Source organism: Micropterus salmoides, unplaced genomic scaffold (genome assembly GCF_014851395.1).
Source record: "Micropterus salmoides isolate LMB-PRFRI ecotype aquatic unplaced genomic scaffold, ASM1485139v1 Ms_hic_scaffold_22, whole genome shotgun sequence".
NCBI lineage: Eukaryota > Metazoa > Chordata > Actinopteri > Centrarchiformes > Centrarchidae > Micropterus > Micropterus salmoides.
Window position 1 is genome coordinate 6,002,355 of NW_024041373.1, and position 20,721 is coordinate 6,023,075.

A 20,721-nucleotide genomic window follows, 5' to 3' on the forward strand; every position below is an offset into this window, starting at 1 on the left:
GGGGGGGGGGACTGACAGGCCTACACATTATCAATGTATTTGCATTTCCACATATAACACAACAACATTCTATCTCAGGATGTAACCAGCACATCTTTGAACCATTAAAGTGATACCCAGTGATTATTAGAAATATTATCATCATTTTTCATCAGTTGCAAAAGAGTTATTACTTCTGTACTTACTCCACAGTAGATGTAGATTGTTATGGTACTTACATTATAACATTATTTTCTTAATATATTGCTCTGTTATCTGTAAAACTTTGGATCCCTCTATTGCTTTTTCTGCATGGACAGTATTAATGTCCAATATTTATGCTGTTCATGTCATTTTTCATCTAATACTTCATTAAGAATGGATGCCAGGATTGTTTATATATAGTATTTTGGGGAGATTTAGACTGATCGTTGAGAGGGATGCACTGAAAGTCAATGAGACGGAGATCATTTTTACTGATAGTGAAAATGTACTTTGTAACATCCATTGTTAATAAAAAATATATACTTATAAAAGGAATATTTAGAATTTTGGGAAGTACACTTATTCACCTTCTGCTGGAGGGTAAATGAGAAGATTGACACCACATTCATATCTGTTAATTAAATATGAAGCTACATTCAGGAGTTGGTTAGCTTAGCTTAGCATATAGACTGGAAACCAGCAAACAGAGTGGTATGAGTAGTATCAATGTCCTTCTGAAGCTCTTGGCAGGATCCCTATTTCCCAAAACTATTAACTTGAGGGACATTTTTCCCACCCAGCACTGCTTTTCACTGCATCTGCAACAGTGTATAATAATCCAGCAACAGACCAATTCCTTGACCCTAACCAGGACATCCACCCCAGTCCAGGCCCCTCAAAGCTCCCTCGGATGATGGTGAAAGGCCGGATGGGGCAGGAAGCCTCCAGCTCTAGGGCTGTCAAGAAGCAGTCGGGAGCCTGGCTGGAGCTCCGAGACTGCAGGGCCTCGCCCAAGCCGCTCCACGCCTCGTGGGAGGTGCTGTGGACCTGAACCGCATCACGCAGGACCTTCTCCCCGAGGTGGACACGCCCAGTTTTCACCAGCAGACGGCCCTGGATAGACAGATGGATAAAGGGTTAAAAGGGAAATATATAAGAAATGTATATATATGGTACTGTTAGGCTTATAAGTCAATTTCAGTCAGTCCAAAGTATTCACAAAATCTGATTTCTCCTGCTCACAGCCAAACCAGGCCTGGTGGACATCTCAGTATTCATGTTCATGTTAAAGCTACATATAACTCATGGTTAAGATGATTTTGAAATGTTGATGTCTGAAATGTTGATATTTTGGGAATAATTTACATGTTATTTAATTTTTTTAGAGAATCTACTTGCTGAATTTGTTGTGTTACAACTGAATTAACCTACGGTAAGTTACAGGCTCAATGAATTTTGAATATTACATTTAATTTCAGTACCTCTTCCCTAATATTTTGTTACTTCCTAAATATCTACCATTAAAACATTTTTCATGGCACGATAAGATCAAGTAAGCAGATGGTGGCTTTTCACAAAAAAATCTAAATCTTGGATTATAATGCCTGCTGTGCTGTGGACTAGTTTAGTATGACAAAAAAACAAAACAAAAAACAAAGCAGCAACAACAACCAACTGAACTACACTTTACTAGAGTCCTGTTCAACTGGGATTGTACAACTGAAGAGAGAAAATCCACAAATCATGAGATTAGATGCAGCCCTCTGCTGAAATATACACACACAGTAATGAAAGTTGTTGCTGTGTTTAATCTACTTGGGTCAGAGGAGGGACTGCTGGTCAAAGGGACCATTTAAGTGCAATCAAGTTATGTACACTCTACATTTCTGCTGATGGTTTGCCAAAGCACGTCCTTGCTTTTTAGAGTGGTAAAATGTGTTCCTATCTCCAGGTCTCAGTTAAAGGTGGGTGAGCTATTCTAATCAATCACATCTTTTTGTCAAATTCAGCAAATATCTCCTCATGATCCTCTAGTTGTACGTTCTTTGTGTACACTGAAAAGAAATCTGGTGTTGTACACAGCCCTGGCTCTGTAAATGGGAAATTAAGAAAGTGGCCCGCTCCCCGCCACACAACACACACAACATTCAGCTTAATTTCTACTTGCCAAGACATGCTGTTGTTGTGATGTTAGCTAAAGTAGCTGGAGAGTTGTGAGTATCGCTGTCTGGAGCTGGTGTACTGGCTCTGGGACAGTCTTGTCGTCTCTGCATGTTTGTTTAACGGCAGCAAATGTAGCCACAGCTTAGCTTGTGTTAGTTACATAACTTGTTGTGTCGTTGTTTGGTCTATATCATGGTATTTGTCATGTGTTGGATTTCCCCAGAATTGCTTACTCCACCCTTTAATGTAATGATTTTCTTACATATTGAAATAAATTGAACTCTATTGAAAGGCAGGAAAATCTTACACAATTACACAGTTTGTGCTAAATTGCCAAAAACATTCAAAGGCTATGGGGTGTTCCTTTACAGAACATGATGTTCCGAAGTCATTTACAGTGGCGTGTTGGGCGACTCTTGCCTAGGGCTCTGCCAGGAAGAGTGGTGGGTATGCATGCAATCTCCACACTCACTGGTTTTATTCTGTATGAACGTATATACTGTGTGTGTGGCATAAAAAGCTACAAGGAAGTATGTAAATGGTAGTTCATGTAAACTGTGTGTGTATATAAACCGCTTGTTAAAGCCATTGTGTAATTAAAAAAAAAGTGTAAGCTCTGTGTGTGTGTATGTAAAAAATAATATACGTGAGAAAGAGATGGAAATTATGGATGATCTGTTGTCACCATGTTAAAGGTCAAGCAGAACTTTGTGTGAGTTCATAAGTGTGTTCTGTCTCTTCAGAGCTCAGCTCAGTTGGTGTGTCTGAGAGCCCAGTAGAAAAGGGCGTCACGCAACTGACCAACAGCATGGAGTCAAATCTCTCTCACACACAAACATGAACAGCACACACATAGACAAACCGCAGTGTCACATGCACACTCAAGGTGATAACAGACAGCCACTCGAGCACAATATCAGCCCCCCCTTTATTTTGACTATCTGTCGGACACATGCACATGCACGCGCACACATAGAGGTGGCCTGAGGTCAGACAGACGAGTCTTGTTATGCAGTCTCTGCTCACAAGCTCCAGATTAATTGGGCTGAAATTCATATAGCTGTCTAGGGGCTCTGATGCAACTTTCAATAAAAGCACACGCACACTTTCTCTCTTCCTCCCTTCCTCCGTTCGCCTTTTCCTCACTGCTGCCGTGAGGGAAACAGAGGAAGATTGAAACCCTTGGGTACGGAGAAAACCTGTCACAGGATGTACACACAAGGTTATAAGCTTGTGTGTGTTTGTCTATATGAGTGTGTGTATGCATGCACGTGTGTGTGTTGGTGTCACAGACTGTATGCTCGAGGTGTATGATGTATTCCGTGCCAATAGTTTGGCCACTAGCTTTCACATCTTACTGTCTGTGCTCTTTTCTCCAGACTCACTAGGGTGATATTGTTAACATTTCTAGTATAAATGCAGGCGGCACGAAAGCACACAACACCACAATACCCACACATTGGCCAATGGTTGTCTGCAAAACACCATAAGTGTCATCTTTATATGAACGGAGAAAAATGACAATTTGAGATTCAAGGGGAACTTATGTGTTGAAGCTATTTCTTGACAAACAGCAGCTTATCCATCCGCCCTGCTCTTGTGCAGTGTCCCTGGCTGTAATGTGGGCCAGTCAGATTGTACAGTGAGAATGTAGAAATTTTGGATTTGGTCTCTGTAGGCATAATGGTAGCAGACCAGACAACCATTGCCTGAGTCCAGACCTTTGAATCCACCCACTCCATCGAGTGGACTGATTCTGGTCCGACATCATGACTTTTATCGGTTAAAAAAGTGATTATCCAATGAGCGCCGCAGAGGGACTAATGATTACCAAAGAGGATAAATAACAAAGATAGCAACCACTAGACAAGATAGAGGTTGTTCTAAATCGATAGCCGCCTGACAATGTAGTTTGTTTTTACTTTGCTCCACTACACTCTCAAAACTGGCTATGCATCAGTGTCAACTTAAAATTACGTTAAATTCGGGGGGGATACATTGGTCTCTGGTGATCATTTGGGGACTATCAAATACCGTTTAGTGTGGACGCAATGCCAAAATCTCAGACTGAAGATGGAAATTAGGTATAATGACTTGACAATTCTGTTTGATGTCAGGCACAGACAACCAGCATTCAAAATGGCAACATTTTGCTGCATCAAAATCACTGCAATTATTGGATTTTATCTTGGGGGTGAAGTAAATCTGCATTTTTTTTGTCTCAAGTTGGTGAACTTTGATTTGCATATACACAGTGTTGACCAACTGAAAAGTGCTGACCTTTAAGGTAACAGAGCGCTAGAATGTCAAAAAGGGAGGATGCTATAGCTTATTAGCTTTTTTTCCTCTGTCAAAGTATAAACATCTCCGCAAAAGAGACATGGGTAACAGACAGTTATGATGGTGCAAATGTGGATTCTGAATAAACTGTACTAACTTAGTGTCCCCTTAGTAATTGAGATAATGTGCAAGCAGTCAGCAGGCTAGTTAGCTTGTTTCCCTTTAATTGAAACAATTGAATGAATGCTCATTCCTGTAAACAAAAGGGATAGTAAACAGCACAGAAACAAGTGCTAGGGGACGTATTGTGACTGGCAAGTGTTAGCTTGTTTCAGCTGGCAACCATGCTAGTGGTTAGATCGCCAGCTCACCAACTCACTCCATGACTAGTTACTACGTCACCAAACCTGCAGATATTTCATTGTGCCACTTTCTGGTCTGACCATACCTTTACTATGACTTTGGGAAACAGTTTGCACATGGTTACTGTTGCTAGCTATTTAACAACTTACCACAAATGGATGTTTTTACATTTCTGTTTGTGTAACGGATAAATGGATACAAAATGTAAGTCAGATTTAGAGGTTTTGGTAAGTGCAGTGGTGGGTACAGTACTGAAAATCTTCACTCAACTAAAAGTACAATTACTCCCATAAAAGATAACTCAAGTAAAAGTAAAAATTACCATTTGACCATCTTCAAGTAAAAGTATAAAAGTATACTTCGTCAATAAACTACTCAAAGTACAAGTTACTTTGTGGTGTTTTAATACTGTGAGTGCAGACATTTTCACAATTCATCTTTCAAGCCAAGTCTCAAGTCTTTTTTTGGAATAATAAGTGTTACATCCACTGTGCATCAGGTTAGAAATAGCCACTGTGCAACATGGTTATTTTTCACCATCAGGCATCGTTATAAAACAGCAACCAAGCTGAATTACAGAAAGGACATGCTAAGGCAAATTTTCATCAAAAGAAAATCATACACTGCACACAAGGATTCTGTTAATATATCAGAATCAATCCAGAGATCATCTGACTTAGATGTTATAGTTTGTAGCCTACATTTGTTCTGCATCAACTAAATTAGCTTTACATGCCCCATTAATGGAAGGTGAAACTATTTCTGCTGGCTTGTGAAAGGGCAAAGCAGGCTGCTATCCAACACTGCGTTGCATGATGTGCAGTGACTGGATTTGGTTTACATTAGTAGAACAACCAAACCTTAAACTGAAATGGTGTTTGCCTGATTGTTAAATGTTTGCATTTACCCAACATTAATATCTTGCACAAGCACAAAGCTCTCCAGCTTAACACACAGCTTGGATGACAGCTCATTTCGGTTAATGTAGCACAATGCATAGTAGAAAACAGACTAGCTATAATGAAAGTATAAATGACAAATGTAGCAAATAAAAAGTATTATTAAATTATTGTATTATTATTATTAATATTTCCCAAAATGTTGAACTATTCCTTTAAGTTGGAGACAAAAAGGTAAACAATACAGAGAAGCAATATGAGAAAGACTTTCAATTAGTATGAGAACAGAAAATGAAAAGAATGACACAATAAGGATCAAAATGTCTGAGGGAGTATGGAGTAAACAGATAGAAGAGGAAGTGCGGGAACAAATATGTGTTCAAGAACATTTTGATTGCAACCGAGTCATTCTGGCATTATACTGATAAAAACATCTATTGGTTTTGCTTTAATTACTTCCAGCCATCTGTCTCCAGTTTTACCTCAGCTGATCCTATCGAGCTTGGCAGTGCAGGTTTGTTTCTTACCGTGCCATTAAAGCACAACCGAACCGAGTTGAGCCAAACTGAGTGAGTGGGCAGTGGTGTTTTCATCCATGGTTTAAAGCTAAATTTAAGCAAACTTTTGAAATGCTGCAAACAATACACACCATTAAATCAAGAGTCTTTCCATCAGCTAGATTGAAGAGAATGAAGAAAGCTTCCTGAATGTCACAAACGCACCCAACAGGGATTTGATTATGGAATTGATTAGCATTGGGGTAATTAGTTTTTGTTCTTTGGTGTCAGCTGATATTATTCATATTTCATACTGTGCAAAGACAAAAAGAGTACTTTGTAATATTTTGATGTAACAATTACAGCAAGCAGCCACCACAGAGATTTATTCACTAGAATAATATTATTTGCATAAGTTCTTTATTACCAAAAACTTTTTCTCCCTTAAGCTGGCATTAAAACTTTTCATTACGACATTAAGTTTGCATACTTGGATGCAAATCCAGATAATAATATCACACACTGATTAAAAGTTACAGTTTAGTCTTTACACAAATGTGTGATTGGACTGCGATTTGGATCCATACTGAACTAATCTAAACTGTTTGTCATAGTTTGTTATCTAAATGCATACTTGTATGACTTCAACACAAAATCAATCAGAGACAAAATGGTCATACGATTATTTCCTAGTAAAAACAGAAATTAACATCTTCTGGACAGCTGAACTCTAAATTTAGTCTTGCAATCTGCTGTTGTCAGCCATGCTGTGTACAGAGCTGAAGAGTCAAAACTAACAAGACCAACTGGAAAATAAGAATAAAGTTATAATTTGCTAAGATTAGGTTGACACACACAAACAGTCGTCATGACTTCACCCATTGGTGAATTTATTCAGATGAATGGGTGGAGCTAACTAGCTTGGTTAGCAAGGTGCATCCATACCCATACGCAGTGCACGTAAGATTCTGCTCTATCCAGATTGACAGGTTCTCATGGTAGTGACTTGTCAATCACAAGGTAGCCATGCCCTAAAACAGGGGTCGACAAATAGGTCTGGCATCGGGCCAAATTTCTTTCAAGCCGTTAAATGGCGGGGCAGAATAAAGTCAAATTATATCAAATTATGTGCACGTTTAGCTCAGTCGGTACAGTGCGGGACTCCCGTTAGGTGGGATTCCAACTTACTGTGGATATTTTTTCTCCCTTGTTAAACTAATTAAATAAAAGGACACTTTTGCACAGGCTCACATAAAGCATGTGCTGCAGTGTGTGCGCGTTCAGGCGTTTGATCAGCATTCATAAACCTATGGACACTTATTTTCATTTCCCTGAGGAAATTCAGGGGAATCCGATCACACGTTTACTGACGGCTTTTTCAGAGGTGTACAAGCAGCCCAGAGACTCTTTTGAATGTCCTTCAGAACTCTTCAAAGTAAAACCTCTTAATAAACTCGACATGAGGCATTGCTGCAAAATACGTTCTCACGCTTTTATTTTAGAGGCACAATCACTAATGAGGAAGTGGTTATGTGAATAACTGTTGCTGTCATGACTGAGATCTATTTCAGCACCAGTCGTTATCAATTTTTTAATTTTTTATTTTTCTGCGATCAAAGCAATCTGGCTATATAGATAAAACTGAATATATTTGAAATAACAAACCCGGATTTTAACATTTACCTAGCCTGGTAAAACCCCTGATTTCCACAGTGAAAACAAATATTGTGCTTATTGTAGAAAGACTCATAAATGCTTAAAATGAAATAATAAACTTTATATATGTATATTATACTGTATATATACATAATCCTCAGTTTCAGTTGCTCATGCCTAAGCACCCGTGTTGGCTAACAGTTACATAAAATATGAAATGATATAATGGTAATGAAATGACAGGATGGGTTCTCAGCTAGCTAACATCAGATAGCTCATTTAAAGTAAAATAAATGCTAATTACAAAACTCTGAAGGTAGGAAAGTTAAGTGCATTAAAGCAGCTAGATAGCTCAATACTGACATTAACTTACAGCGTCTCCATTAGCGTGTGATGCACTGGACTGCCTGCAGACGAGAAGACGTTCAACTAACGTCAAGGTTAGGAAATGGTACGGCCCATTTTAGGGGTGTCAGAAATAGTATTTCTAGATTCTTTAACATAAGGCATGAGTATGGGAAATATTTTGAAATATTTATAATGACAGGTAAGAAAGACCCCCCGACCTGTTGTTTTTGCCTCTTTTTTTGGGGGGGGGACCAAGCCTTAATTAGGGGAATCAGACCCCCCCAATCCCCCAAGTAATTCGACCCATGTGGCCAGGTATTATTGCTGGCGGGCTGGTTCTTTATCATCTATTTTCTTCTAAATGGGATGATAATTCACTAAATGAACTTCATGCTGTATCAGAAAATACTTGAAACTAGCAATTGAGACCACACTGAGTGAGCAACTAATTGTGTTCACTGAGGTAATAAAATACAGAGAATTTTTCTCAAAGGCCTATACAATCTGAGTACTTTTTACAACCAGTGGAGTCGTCTCATGCTGGGCATTAGAAAGAATCCAGAACTTCCTCATTGGCTTCACTTTTCAAACCTGTAGGTCGACGCTTACTCAAGAACCCTGGGAAGCGCTGGGAACCTCTTTAGCAAGCTAAGCTAACTGTCTAATGGCTGTAGCTTTATCTCCAGCGTAAAGACTTGAGAGTGGCATTAATTGATTTAACTAGCAAATTCTCCTAAGTGTTGAACTATTTCTTAAAGTTGCTATAAGGTTGGAAAAATCATCTTTTTCCATCTGTCTCACAGCAACAGGGTTTTACTGTATGAGTGTGTATGGATTGATCCACAGACTGCTAATACAAAGATTTAGTATTAACATTGTCACGCAGCCAACAGCAGTATGTTTTGTCAGCATGATATGATTTTACTCTTTTTTGACCTTTACGTGTTCAGAATCTCCACCATGGTATGCACCTGGATAGCTTGTTTGCATGGCAAATGATATGTGAATTTATGTACTGTATGTGTACCGAGTAATTCCATTCAAAAAGTGAAACTTGGATATTATATTCATTCATTAGACACAGACTGATATATTTCAAATGTTTATTTAATTTAATTGTGATGATTAAAGAAAGAAAGAAAGAAAGAAAGAAAGAAAGAAAGGGTTGATAAAGGTGCCACAGAGGAAAGGAAAAGGAAAAAGGTAAGGAAGGATGGGAGTGTGAGCCAGTGAGAAATAGCTAAAATGGGAACAATGAAGAGAGAGAGGTAGATGGAGAGGAAAAACAGAGAGGTGTCAAAGAAAAAGGAAAAAATAAGTGAGCCCAGATGAGCCATACATAGCAACGGAGGCACCAGCCAACTCCCAATCGCCTCTCTGTTTGCTCCCCCGATTTTCTTCTTCCTCTCTCTCCATGGTTATCAGAGGTCTTGCTCAATAGAATACATTTCCCTGGTTGCTAGGCAATCCCATAAAGCGGCGAGAACGTGCAAAGTGTTATAAATAATGTATTTGCATTATCTAATCAGCTGACAACCACCCCCATCCACACAGAGAGATGAGAAGAGAAAGAGATAGACAGAAAGAGAGAGAGAGAGAGAAAGAGAGAGATGGGGGGCATTTGATAATTGGAACGCGATTAATTCAATGAGCACAAGTCCTCGTCCTTGAGAATATGCATGCATGTGTGAAGCAGTGTATGAATATGCTTCTGTCAGAGAGGAGGAAAAGTAAAGTGTGTGTGTTAAGGGTCTGTGAGTGTGTGTGTGTGTGGCTGACTCAGAGCAGGCTCGGCTACAGCACAGGACAGATGAGATGTGGAGGATGTTGGGAGTAGGTCAGATTCATTTCATACCATCGCCGGAAGCACACACACACACACACACACAAGCACCACATGTCACACATACACACACGTCAATCAAACACTTACCATAATGAGGTTAACAGTGCAGGCAGATGTGTAAAAGCTGATGTGGCTAATACCCTGATTTATGAAGAAAATAGATTTAGCTTGTGGACTGTAACAACCAGGACATAAAACTAGAAATCTGTAGCTAGCCATTAGCACACGCATACTTACACAGCATACTATAGTTATGTACGGGTTTCACTCACTACCACACCCTTATCCATCCAAAAATACTCTGAAACCAGCAGCTGAACAGAGCTGTGAGTCACTGTCTGATCACTGCTTTTCTCTCTCTCTCTCTCTCTCTCACACACACACACACACACACACACACATCCCTTTCCTCATCTACTGTGGCCACTGTGGGGAAAAAACTACTTTTCTCCACTCTGGTTGGCCTGGGTAAAGCTATGCAATGCTGTCTTACACCTCAAAAAAGTAATTTTGCTTTATTGCTTGTTCTGGTCAGTAAATTTAAATGTTGAAGTCAGTCAAAATGCTCTAAAATATAAAAGATAGTTGGTTCTCAAGGGCCAGAAAAATGTCTACAGTATTACAAAACTTAAGCTAGAGCCAGCAGGAGATTAGTTTATCTTAGCATAAAGACTGCAAGCAGGGGAAAACCGCTAGGCTGGCCCTCTCCAAAATTACAAAATCCAACTTTTGACAAGCTCAATAATTAACATGTTGAATATTGTTTGTTTAATGATTGACTTCACCATTGGTTGCCAGGCAGTGCTTCCAGTCTTTATGCTATGCTATGCTAAGCTAATCGCCTCCTCTGTAACACCAGAATTTTCCTATTTGGGACTCAGGAATAAATATATTCAATGCTGTCATGGTTCACAATGACTTCAGATGGTTTTCCACACCTGCTGTCAATCTCCTCATCAACCCTTCTGCTCGAATACTCCTGGTCTCCTGTCATTCATCACCAGATTGTTCTGACTACATAGTGGTAACCTACTCTCTTGGCCCAAGAAACCCTCTTTGTGACTTTTACGTTTTCTAGTGCTTTTGCTAAGCAGTTTGCTAACGTGCCTTTTTTTTTAACTCCATAACTTTGTCTCCTGTGCCATACACCATTCGATGCCGTAACCACTCAGAACATAGCCATTCCACTATTCCTCATCATCTGCCTGCCTGCCTCCTGCCATCGTCAGCCACGCTCTTCCCCAGTCCCCAGCCTCACCTGTGTTGGCCATTAAATCACTTTAATCTGAACATCCACCTGCGATGCAGGTCTGTGTCTGCTCTTGGGTCAGCTTTAACGAAAAGATAACAAATGCTCTCTCATATGAGTATACCAGAATGAAAAGTATCATTTAACGTATGCTGTGTGGTTTCATGGACAGGCAGCTATCAATCCTGAACAATGTAGCTACATGTAATATATTTACAATGGCTTTTTAAAAAATAAGTGTTAACACTTAAGTGTTTGAGTTATTGTAAAATCTTAAATAAATTGAGTGATTGAATAAAAGAGATTGAAGTCAGATACTGTCAAATAAAGGGAAAATGCCAAAACAATCATCTGAATAAAAAATATATTTTTAAAAGCTGTAGAGGCTTCAAATTGGTGATACTGTCTCATAATGTTACTATGTGTCCATAAAAATACTACACAAAGAAAATCTGAAGAATTTCATTGTGAAGCCCCAGCAAGAGTACATCTTCTTTCATCTCTAGCCATAATAAGTTCAAAAAAAGCTGAAAAAGGCCATTCAAGGAAAGTACAGTATGTACTGCAGAATAATAGCTCAAGTATAAGACTATCAACCAAGAATATCATCAGAATTCCCCTTAAGGCAGAGCAGAATAAATGGGCCACCGGCACACAAAGTGTCCACAGCAGATAATGTAAAAATAAATGCATGAAGCCAGAGCCACAGAGTAGCAGCAACTGTAGGTTGTATTCTGGCAGGCGGATGCAAGCCAGAAATATGGGCAGAGCTCCAAATAAAAGGTCCCACACACTGTCCCACTTAGGCTCCATCAAAATGCAAGGATGCAACTATTTGCTGCTCCATTAGCATGTCTAATATATAATCCACATCATATAGTATTCTAGATAGCAGGGTTTTTGTATTTGGGTCAATTAGTGTCGACTTCAACATGTGCCTTAATCCAAGTATACATACAGTTACTCAGAAAAAATGGACAAATAGTCCACATGAGCGCCAAATCCATGGAGGAAGGCACAAACACAATCAAGCCTAAACACTTGCACATGTGTGCACGCACACACCCACACCTACACCCACACACTCACTCACACTCACACTTTCAGACTGAGAACACATCTGCTCTGTAAGAGACCCAGAGTAGGACACTGCCAGCTGGCTTTGTTTCAGCTTTTCAACCCCTGGGATTGGTTGTCCCACAGGCCAAATATGGAAGAGATGCGTACCTCTGTCTACCCCAGTGGGACTGCACGTCTACACACACAGACAACACACACACACACACACACACACACACACACACACACACACACACACACACACACACACACACAGACAGATAGACACACCTACACTAAAGTGCACAGTAGGAGCAAAACCATTACCCTTATGTGGTCACAAGGTGGCCGGTACTTAAATGAATGTGATATCAACTAGCACATCTATGGTCACTATGGAGACCACAGACATTCTGTGTGTAAATGCGCATGTGAGCGTGTGTCGGGTGGTGTGAGTCTTGGATTTGAGGAATATCCCTCTCTGGTCTCATCACCATGACAACAGACAAAGTTCAAAGGTCAGCGCAGCTATGGTTAATCCAATGGATCATCTGGAAGACAGACTGGGAGCGAGACTGAGCGAGGGAGTGGGTGGAGTGGGTGAGAGAGGATCTTTATAGTGTGGAAGTGGGAGAGAGAGGATCTGCTCAGATGAAAGAAATGTGGGGGAGTGATCAGGAGAGAAAGCGAGTATTTGAGCAGTATTTGTCATTTGTGGGTTATGGAGCAAAGTGTGTTTCTTTCTAATGTCTGAAATTTGAAATTTGCCCCCAACAAGTTTACACATCTCAGATTTATCAATGAGCTATAGTGTGATAATTAAGACTATAATGACCACAATCCTGACACTGACACAGTACAGTACTGCACACAGGGGGGGAAGTGTAATGATTATGAGCAGCCGCCAATGCTACTGCCAACTTGCCAGCTAATATTGGCAGCTAATCAAATGCTATCCTAAAACTTCTGCTAAATTACACAAAAAAGGTTAAAGGCTATTTAACATTTATGTTTCTTCTCAATAAGGGACTTACTATTACATACAGTACAGTAGAGTATATCAGGCTGACATACTCTCCAGCCTTTTGCAAAAAACAGAAGGGACTTGTTCAGTATCAAAAGAGTAATGATTATAAGCTTCTGCTGTTGCTACTATCAGCCTAGCCTAATTTCTGTGGAATTACACAACATAAAACAACAAAGGATCTTTTCAGCTCGATCAGCACAGCTTAATGAGGACTTGATTAGATATTTATTAAACATGCCAGGATACATGAATGCTGTGATGAAGAATCACAGATATTCCACCTGGTATTTAATTGCTAAACCCTTTCAACCCTTATAAATAAACTTTTTACAATACGTGTTACGACATAGCAAAAGGCATTTCCGGCAATCGGCTAGGCTACACACAAGGCTTACCTAATCTGTCCACATGACCCCAGACATACCAGGTGTAGATCTGCACTCTACAGAGTGCCCAATTTCCATTTGAAATTGGGTTTGGTTTTTTTTTGATATTTTTACTAGTTGTCTGTCTAGCTGTCTGTTTCTGACTGTATATCTCTAAGTAAACATTTTGTGATGTACTGTCTGAAACCAGACGTAAATACTTAAATTTGTATACATTAAATTTAGCTGACGCTTTTATCCAAAGCAACTTACAATTGCTATTATATGTCAAAGGGTCGCACACCTCTGGATCATCTAGGGGTTAAATGTCTTGCTCAGGGACACATAGGTGGACATGTCACAGTGGGAATTAAACCTGGATCTCTGACACCAACGATATGCATCTTATCCACTGCCCCATTACCACCCCCTTACAAAAAGTGTGTGTGTGTGTGTGATCAGACAGATGTGAATTTTTGTAAATTAATTAATTGTGTTTACAATTTTGCCTAAATTCTAATTTAATTAAGTGGCTTTACTAAACACATTTAGATATGTGTGTATATGTATTTATGAGTGTGACTTCATTCTGAAGTTCTTGTGTAACATACAGTGTAATGTTATTTAGTGAACACAAGTCAAGCATGAAAAATGTGTGCATGGATATGTCACATGTCAAGTATTCACACATCCGGCCTGCATCTTATGTCAGCAGTAATTTAACAGACTCAAGTGAAGTAGTTAAGTTGTATCTGTGCATGTTGTGTGTGTGTGTCTGTGTGTGTGTCTGTGCATTCAGACCACTGAGCAGAATTTTACATTAATTCTAATTTAATTTAGCAGGCTTTCACAATCTCTTACCATGTGCACAAGTATGCGCTCTCCTGTGGGATGGATGGCCAGGGCCTCGTCATACAGGCCTTTGGCTTCATCCAGTTGGCCCCGGAGCTCGGCCAGGCGGCCTCGCTGCAGTAGCACCGAGTGAGAGTTGGGGAAGAGCGAGCTTGCTTCAGCAATGCAGAACTGGGCCTCCTTTAGCCGACCATCCGCCATGAACAACTCCCCTGAAAGAGGAGGTGAAGAAAGAGCAGGAAGAAAGAAGGTTGGGGTGAGATGGAAGAAAGGATGGTAGGTAGGGAGTTAAATTGGAGGAAGAGGTGGTAAAGGGGAGGAAGAAAATAAAGGGGAAGTGCAGGAGGGAGAAAGGAAGAGAGAGTGATGCAGTGACGATGGGAAGCAAAGGGAGAAAGGGTGGTAAGGGGTGAAGGAGGACAGAGAGCAAGGAAGGAGAGTGAAGCAAAAGAAGGTGAGGAGGATAATCAAGGAAAGAGACAAAAGAAGAGAAATGTTTTAATCCTATTAGTAACGTGAGAGTGGCACAGATGACTTAACTGTCAGTTCAGTAGCATCATGTTAGAATTTAAACTGTGCAGAGCTCAAATCCAAACACAAAACACTACACTTGGATGCACACCCTTTGTTTTTCACAAGAAACTGAAGTCTCGCTCAAGGACAATTCTCGCTCTGAAATCTTGTGAGAGGCGATTTGTTGCAGGAAGACAATGGTGGAAACGTGAGTCAGAGTTGGAAATGGAGAGGAGTTTGTTGTGTCACAGTAACATTAGGTAGGAAATAAAGTCTGTTTAGCAGTTTGAATTTTCCTCAAGCGGGACTTCTGTTTCTTTTTAAAAAACAATGGGTGTCACCGAGAGTCACTCAACACTTTCCATGACGTAGTTCGACAACTTATAAAATATAGTTTGAATCTGTCTGTGGCAAAAAGTAGCACTTTCTGTGGATGTAATTTTGACAGGCCATTGCTGCCAATTCACAGAAGCCATCTACTGCACGGACTCCAAAACCTTTTGCACCAACCAGTCTATTTCGACACCAAAATATGTGACACTAGGGCCCAGGTTTAAAAATACTGAAATTATCCTTTAATATTTTGTTTTATAAGGATGTGTTATATTTAGAGGAGTTGTTTATTATTTTACCTGTTACCTGTACCTCAGGATGGAGACTACCACGTTTGTTAACCTAAACTTAAACCAAGTCTTCACCCTGTAATTTAATGATTTACATTATCGGCATGCATTTTGTCACCAAAAGGAAGGCGAGTCCCAGCAATGTGACTGTGGAAACAGATTTATGTCCCCACACCATGAGTAATACATGTCCACAAACACACACAAAGAAAAAGTGTGAAGGAGAGAGTGGGAGCAATGCAGTGCCTGGGAAGTCATGAAAGTCTTGCCTAAATATGGACATCGCATACTAAAGCTGCCTGCTTCCTTTCTTTGCAACTGCTGGGAAGATGAGAACAAGCCCCCCCCCCCCCCCCCCCCCAAACACACACACACATACACACACAATCACGCCTACAAGCATGTCATTGTCCAATAAGACTTGGACACAGAATGGACCAGAGGACCCGCCCCTGAAGCTGGAGCAGACCAATATCTGGACAGGATGCTGGCGCATGGAGCTGTCAATCATTCTTATGTGTGGACGATGGGTCAACTCTAGAGAATCCCTGAGAACGAAACTCTTCAGCTCTAAAGACAGCACTGTGTGTGTGTTTCAGAGAGAGAGAGAGAGAGAGAGAAAGGGAGAGCTGTTGTGCAAGTATATTGTACACGTTGTCTGCTCCTGAGCGCTGTGTGATCACATGTGTGTGTTTGGTAGCGGATATTGTGTTTGTTTACCTGTGTCTCATAGATGCACAGATGGGAAATACTTAGTGCATGCAAAAAGACCCATTTCCCAGCCTCAGAACTCCTTCTCACAGCTTCACTTTGGGGAAAAAGCATTTCAGTGAGTGATCTCTGGTTATGTAAGGCCCTTTCCTGCTCCTCACCTGAGCTCCCAGAAAAAACACTAACAGATCAGCGCCTGCATGTATACAGTCCATTTATATGTTTGCAGGTATGCGCGTGTGTTTGCAAGGTTAAATACAGCTAAATGTTTCCATCTAAAAGAGCCGTCTGTGTGTGTTTTTTTCCCTGTTTGGCATTTGAGGACGTGAGACTGAGAAAGGAAGTGACCACTGAGAAGAGGAATGCTGGGAAGAAAAGAGGGGGGTCAGCTTTAAGGAGACACACCCCTGGTCTCACACACACAGTTTAGCTCAAATCAGCAGCGAGCACATTCTATTTTCTCAGCAGAGTGCAAAGGTTGAACGTAGAATATAACCTTCAGATTATAGCAGGCCACTGGGGACATGACCCCACAGCCCCTCCACTGATCCCATCCTGGTATGCCGGTTGCATCACTGCCTTCACTGAGGTGCTATATGGATTCCCATTCTCATGCCTCATCCACTCCAGCTGAGTGGATGGATGGAATGTTGTTTGTGCAGAGCATCTCCATTACTCCTCTCCCTTCATTTCAATGATCTGCTCTCCTGTGAACCTCCACAGGCAGACTGAGGCTGAAAGGGTGGAAGTAATAGCGGTATGCATCACTAGAATCCTGCCCTTAATAGAACAGTGGCCACATGTATGCAGGTACAGCGTGCAGTGCTACATAAGGTATGCAGTCTTCAATGGGACTGGGATGGTTCTACCCACTAAATTGTGGAACATGTCCTTGTTTACTCTGAAGGCAGAGATAACAGAAAATGGCTCCAGTAATCACATTCAATTATGTAGTTTTGCACAAAAACAAGGTTACAAATATATGATCTCTGGCAGAAATTGTTTTGCTGAATATGTACTTATATCCCTTATTTTTTTTTACCACAAAGGGCTTTTCAGCCTTTCAAATACAGGTGAAGTGACTTTCTATGACTGCATCTCAGAGAGAAAGGAATTCAACTGAGCTTGTAACCAGGTCAGTAAGCTGTGTAAGGGCGCTTTCATACCTGCCTAGTTCGGTTGAATCGCGCAAGAGTTCCTTTTTCCCCCTTAGTGCGGTTCGTTTGGGCAGGTGTGAATGCAGCAATCGCACTCGGGTGTGCACCAAAATGGACCAAACAAGCTCTCTTTGAGGAGGTCTCAGTACGCTTTCAAACGAACTCTGGTGCGGTTCACTTGTGGTGTGAAAGCAAACGCAGGATTTTATGATAGATGTGATCTGAGCATTATTTCCAAAGCTAAACCATTAATAAATCCATCTGCTGACCACGAAATGTGTTCAGCTATCTTATAATTGATCTGTATAAGCCATGCTATGTTTATGAAAATCATTTGGTAACATATACTTGTCAACGCAGGTAATTTCCCTGATTAATAGGTTAAAATCAGTTAAAAAAAAGGAGGGCAGGTAGTTTACCCTGTCAGTTCGTCCATAAAACATTTGTGACAGCAATACCACAGTAGGCTATACAATAAGCTAATAAGCCCCGAATTATTACTGTACATGTCCTGTTTTTACATTATTCATAATAGGCTATGCGGTCGATCTGTGGTCTATCAGAAGCATTAAAGTTCTGCATAAACTTCTGTCAGTCACCAGAGTTTGATTTACCCACGTCAGTCCTGATGATGCAGGATGACAATCGCCAAAACTGTCCAATCAACAAGTTACCTCTAAGTCTGTGTAACATCTTGGTTACCTCTCTTGGTTCATTTGTAAAACTGCAGTGTGAACATGAACCGGACCAGAACTAAAATGCAACAGAGTATAATTTTTTTCACTTGGTCAGGACCAAATGAACCAAACTACAGGTGTGAAAGCACCTCAGACAGGCTGCACACCACACATCTGTGTGGAGAAGATTTTCATTAAAAAGTTGGCATCAGATATTCAAATTTTATTCTAGTTTAATCTAATTTATCTGATGAGATCATTCCCGTGAGTGTTAAGATTTCCATCTCTACTGAGGCACTAATTGTCGGGATATATTATACATCATTACAATATGCTTAACCAAAAGCTGATGTCTGCATGTTTCCTCTCTAGCTGACGAGATGACATTTTTCCAGGGCTTTAGCCCCTAATGTTTTGACTGTAGCCCCAAACGTTACTCAACAACAACAAAAATATTTTCCATATTAATATTCAATATTCATTATGACGCAACCTGTTTTGCAAGGTCTTCAAAGAACGGAGGCTACTTGCAAATAACCCCCCACCGTTACTCAGCCTGCCTGCATTTAGAGAATGAGAGAGCATTGCACACAGCTTCAGGGCTTATCCGTGACTAAGCCTACTGAATTGTCCCTTACTACTTAATTGTAGCTTAATCAAAACATTTAAATATAAATGTTTTTCAGTGAACATCTAGTCAGTGTAAGCTATTTGCTACCCAAACGGTTAACAGTCCGCCACAAAGTAGTAAGAGAATAACATGAGACAGCTGACCACGACACAGACACCTGTCGCTCTCTTTGCTGTCTCTGCCACCCTTGCTCAGACACTTTTGCTCTGTTTGACTGTCTCTTTGCTCCAGGATGGTTCCCTCTGAAGTGACTGAGCTGCACTTTAACAGAGGTGCTGAAGTTTACATTTGTGTGGATTTGTGTTGACCTTTATTTTTGATCACAAGTGTTTTCAGTTTTGGTTTTCCACCTCTGATGAAGAGCAGTGCGCTTGTCCAGTACAGTCCCAGAAGGGCTCTGTGTCAGATGGTCTAAAGGGGGTAGCCTCCTACCATATATTATACCATATATTTTAGCTTACATTAAAGGGGTTATATGTAGTTTTTTAAAGGAAATTAATCACTTTTTTATTGCCTCTGTGGTAAGTAGTTGTAACCTGTAGCCGACTCCCGTAAAGACTTAAGGTCGGATTTTCCGAAATCCATTGGCTGTGACTGCATGCATGCTCCCGAGCCTCTCGCCTGCTGCATCTGCACCGTACAAACAGCAACAATACGGCAGTTAACGAGATGGAGGAGTCTGCAAGACTCAAGGGTACAAGGTACAAGGGTAGGTTTATTTGTCACATTACAACAGGTTGTCAAGTGAAATTTAGTTTGTAACTTCCTTATGTTACGTAGCAGATATGCTGCAATATAAAAGCAATCATAAAATTGTAATGTGATAAAAAGTTTTATTGGGTGGAGCCTTTCAGGCAAAATGAATCAGATCGATGTTGGGTGAAAACACAGTCAATATCTGAAAGGCTTGAATCACGGAGAGACCTCCGCTTTGTTTTGAAACTGACAAAACTGACACAGAGCTGGCATTCATCCTATTGGACCGTTAAACTAACATTACTGCAAAGCATGTGAAATATATTGTGATTTTGTGCTTTAGTTGGCTTAAATTAGATAATGTTAGCTTGCCGGATAATGCTGAGCGGCTGCTAACGTAATCTAGTGCAAAATACTACAGTTGTATGGCTTTCTACATTACTTCAGAAGCTAAAGCAATCCATATTAGTATCCTGTGCAGTGTTTCCCACAGAATGACAGGTATGATATTGACTAGCAGCTATGTACTATTTTGCTCACCCTCCACAACCCAGCTGTAAGGTTCCTTGCTTGCCAATAATAAATTTGAAGGTGGGTCTCAGAGATTGTCTCAGATGACAGTGTTGTGTTAAGAACATAACAAGAACAAGACTAACTTATCAGAATGAACTTGAATAAATTATACTAACTATTCAACTCTTGACTGATTCAGCCCATGGGTCTGTTGTCAATAAACGATTTCACACTGCCTTATTTTCCGCGAGTATTGTATGAAAGGTACGGTGCCGAGAAGAGGTTTCCAATTTGAAAACATTTAGCTGTGTTGACATTGCTGAGCCTCCGGTGAAAGATATACAAATAATGTTAGTTTCTGAAAAGGGAGGGAGCTAACATATCACTTCAGCTAAATGCAATCATGCAATGAGCATGGATTACTTAAACCTCAAGCTGATGAAAATATTACTGTAACAATCCAGTGGAAGTTTCCATGAGTTTCCAGCACTTTGCGTGAAGCTCATGAGCAGATTTTGCTCACTCATGAGTTCGAGCGCGCATACGTGCACACACCACACCTCTAGTGGCTGAAAACTACATATTGCCCCTTTAAATACATGGGGAGAGTTTCTCTGTTCTCTTTAATCAAT

General features: G+C 40.4%; 1 protein-coding gene across 3 annotated transcripts in view; it reads right to left on the reverse strand.

Annotated features, from left to right (window-relative positions):
• Positions 1-431: 431 nt before the first annotated feature.
• The window catches only part of ttc7a (tetratricopeptide repeat domain 7A), a 48,651-nt gene continuing 28,361 nt past the window's right edge, over positions 432-20,721 (reverse strand). For all 3 annotated transcript variants that reach the window (XM_038737288.1, XM_038737286.1, XM_038737287.1), the window contains 2 exons: positions 14,578-14,780; positions 432-1,077 (listed from right to left, as the gene is read on the reverse strand). In XM_038737288.1, the coding sequence (XP_038593216.1) occupies positions 736-1,077; positions 14,578-14,780 (545 nt within the window). In that variant the 3' untranslated portion in view covers positions 432-735. The remainder of the gene's footprint in view (positions 1,078-14,577; positions 14,781-20,721) is intronic.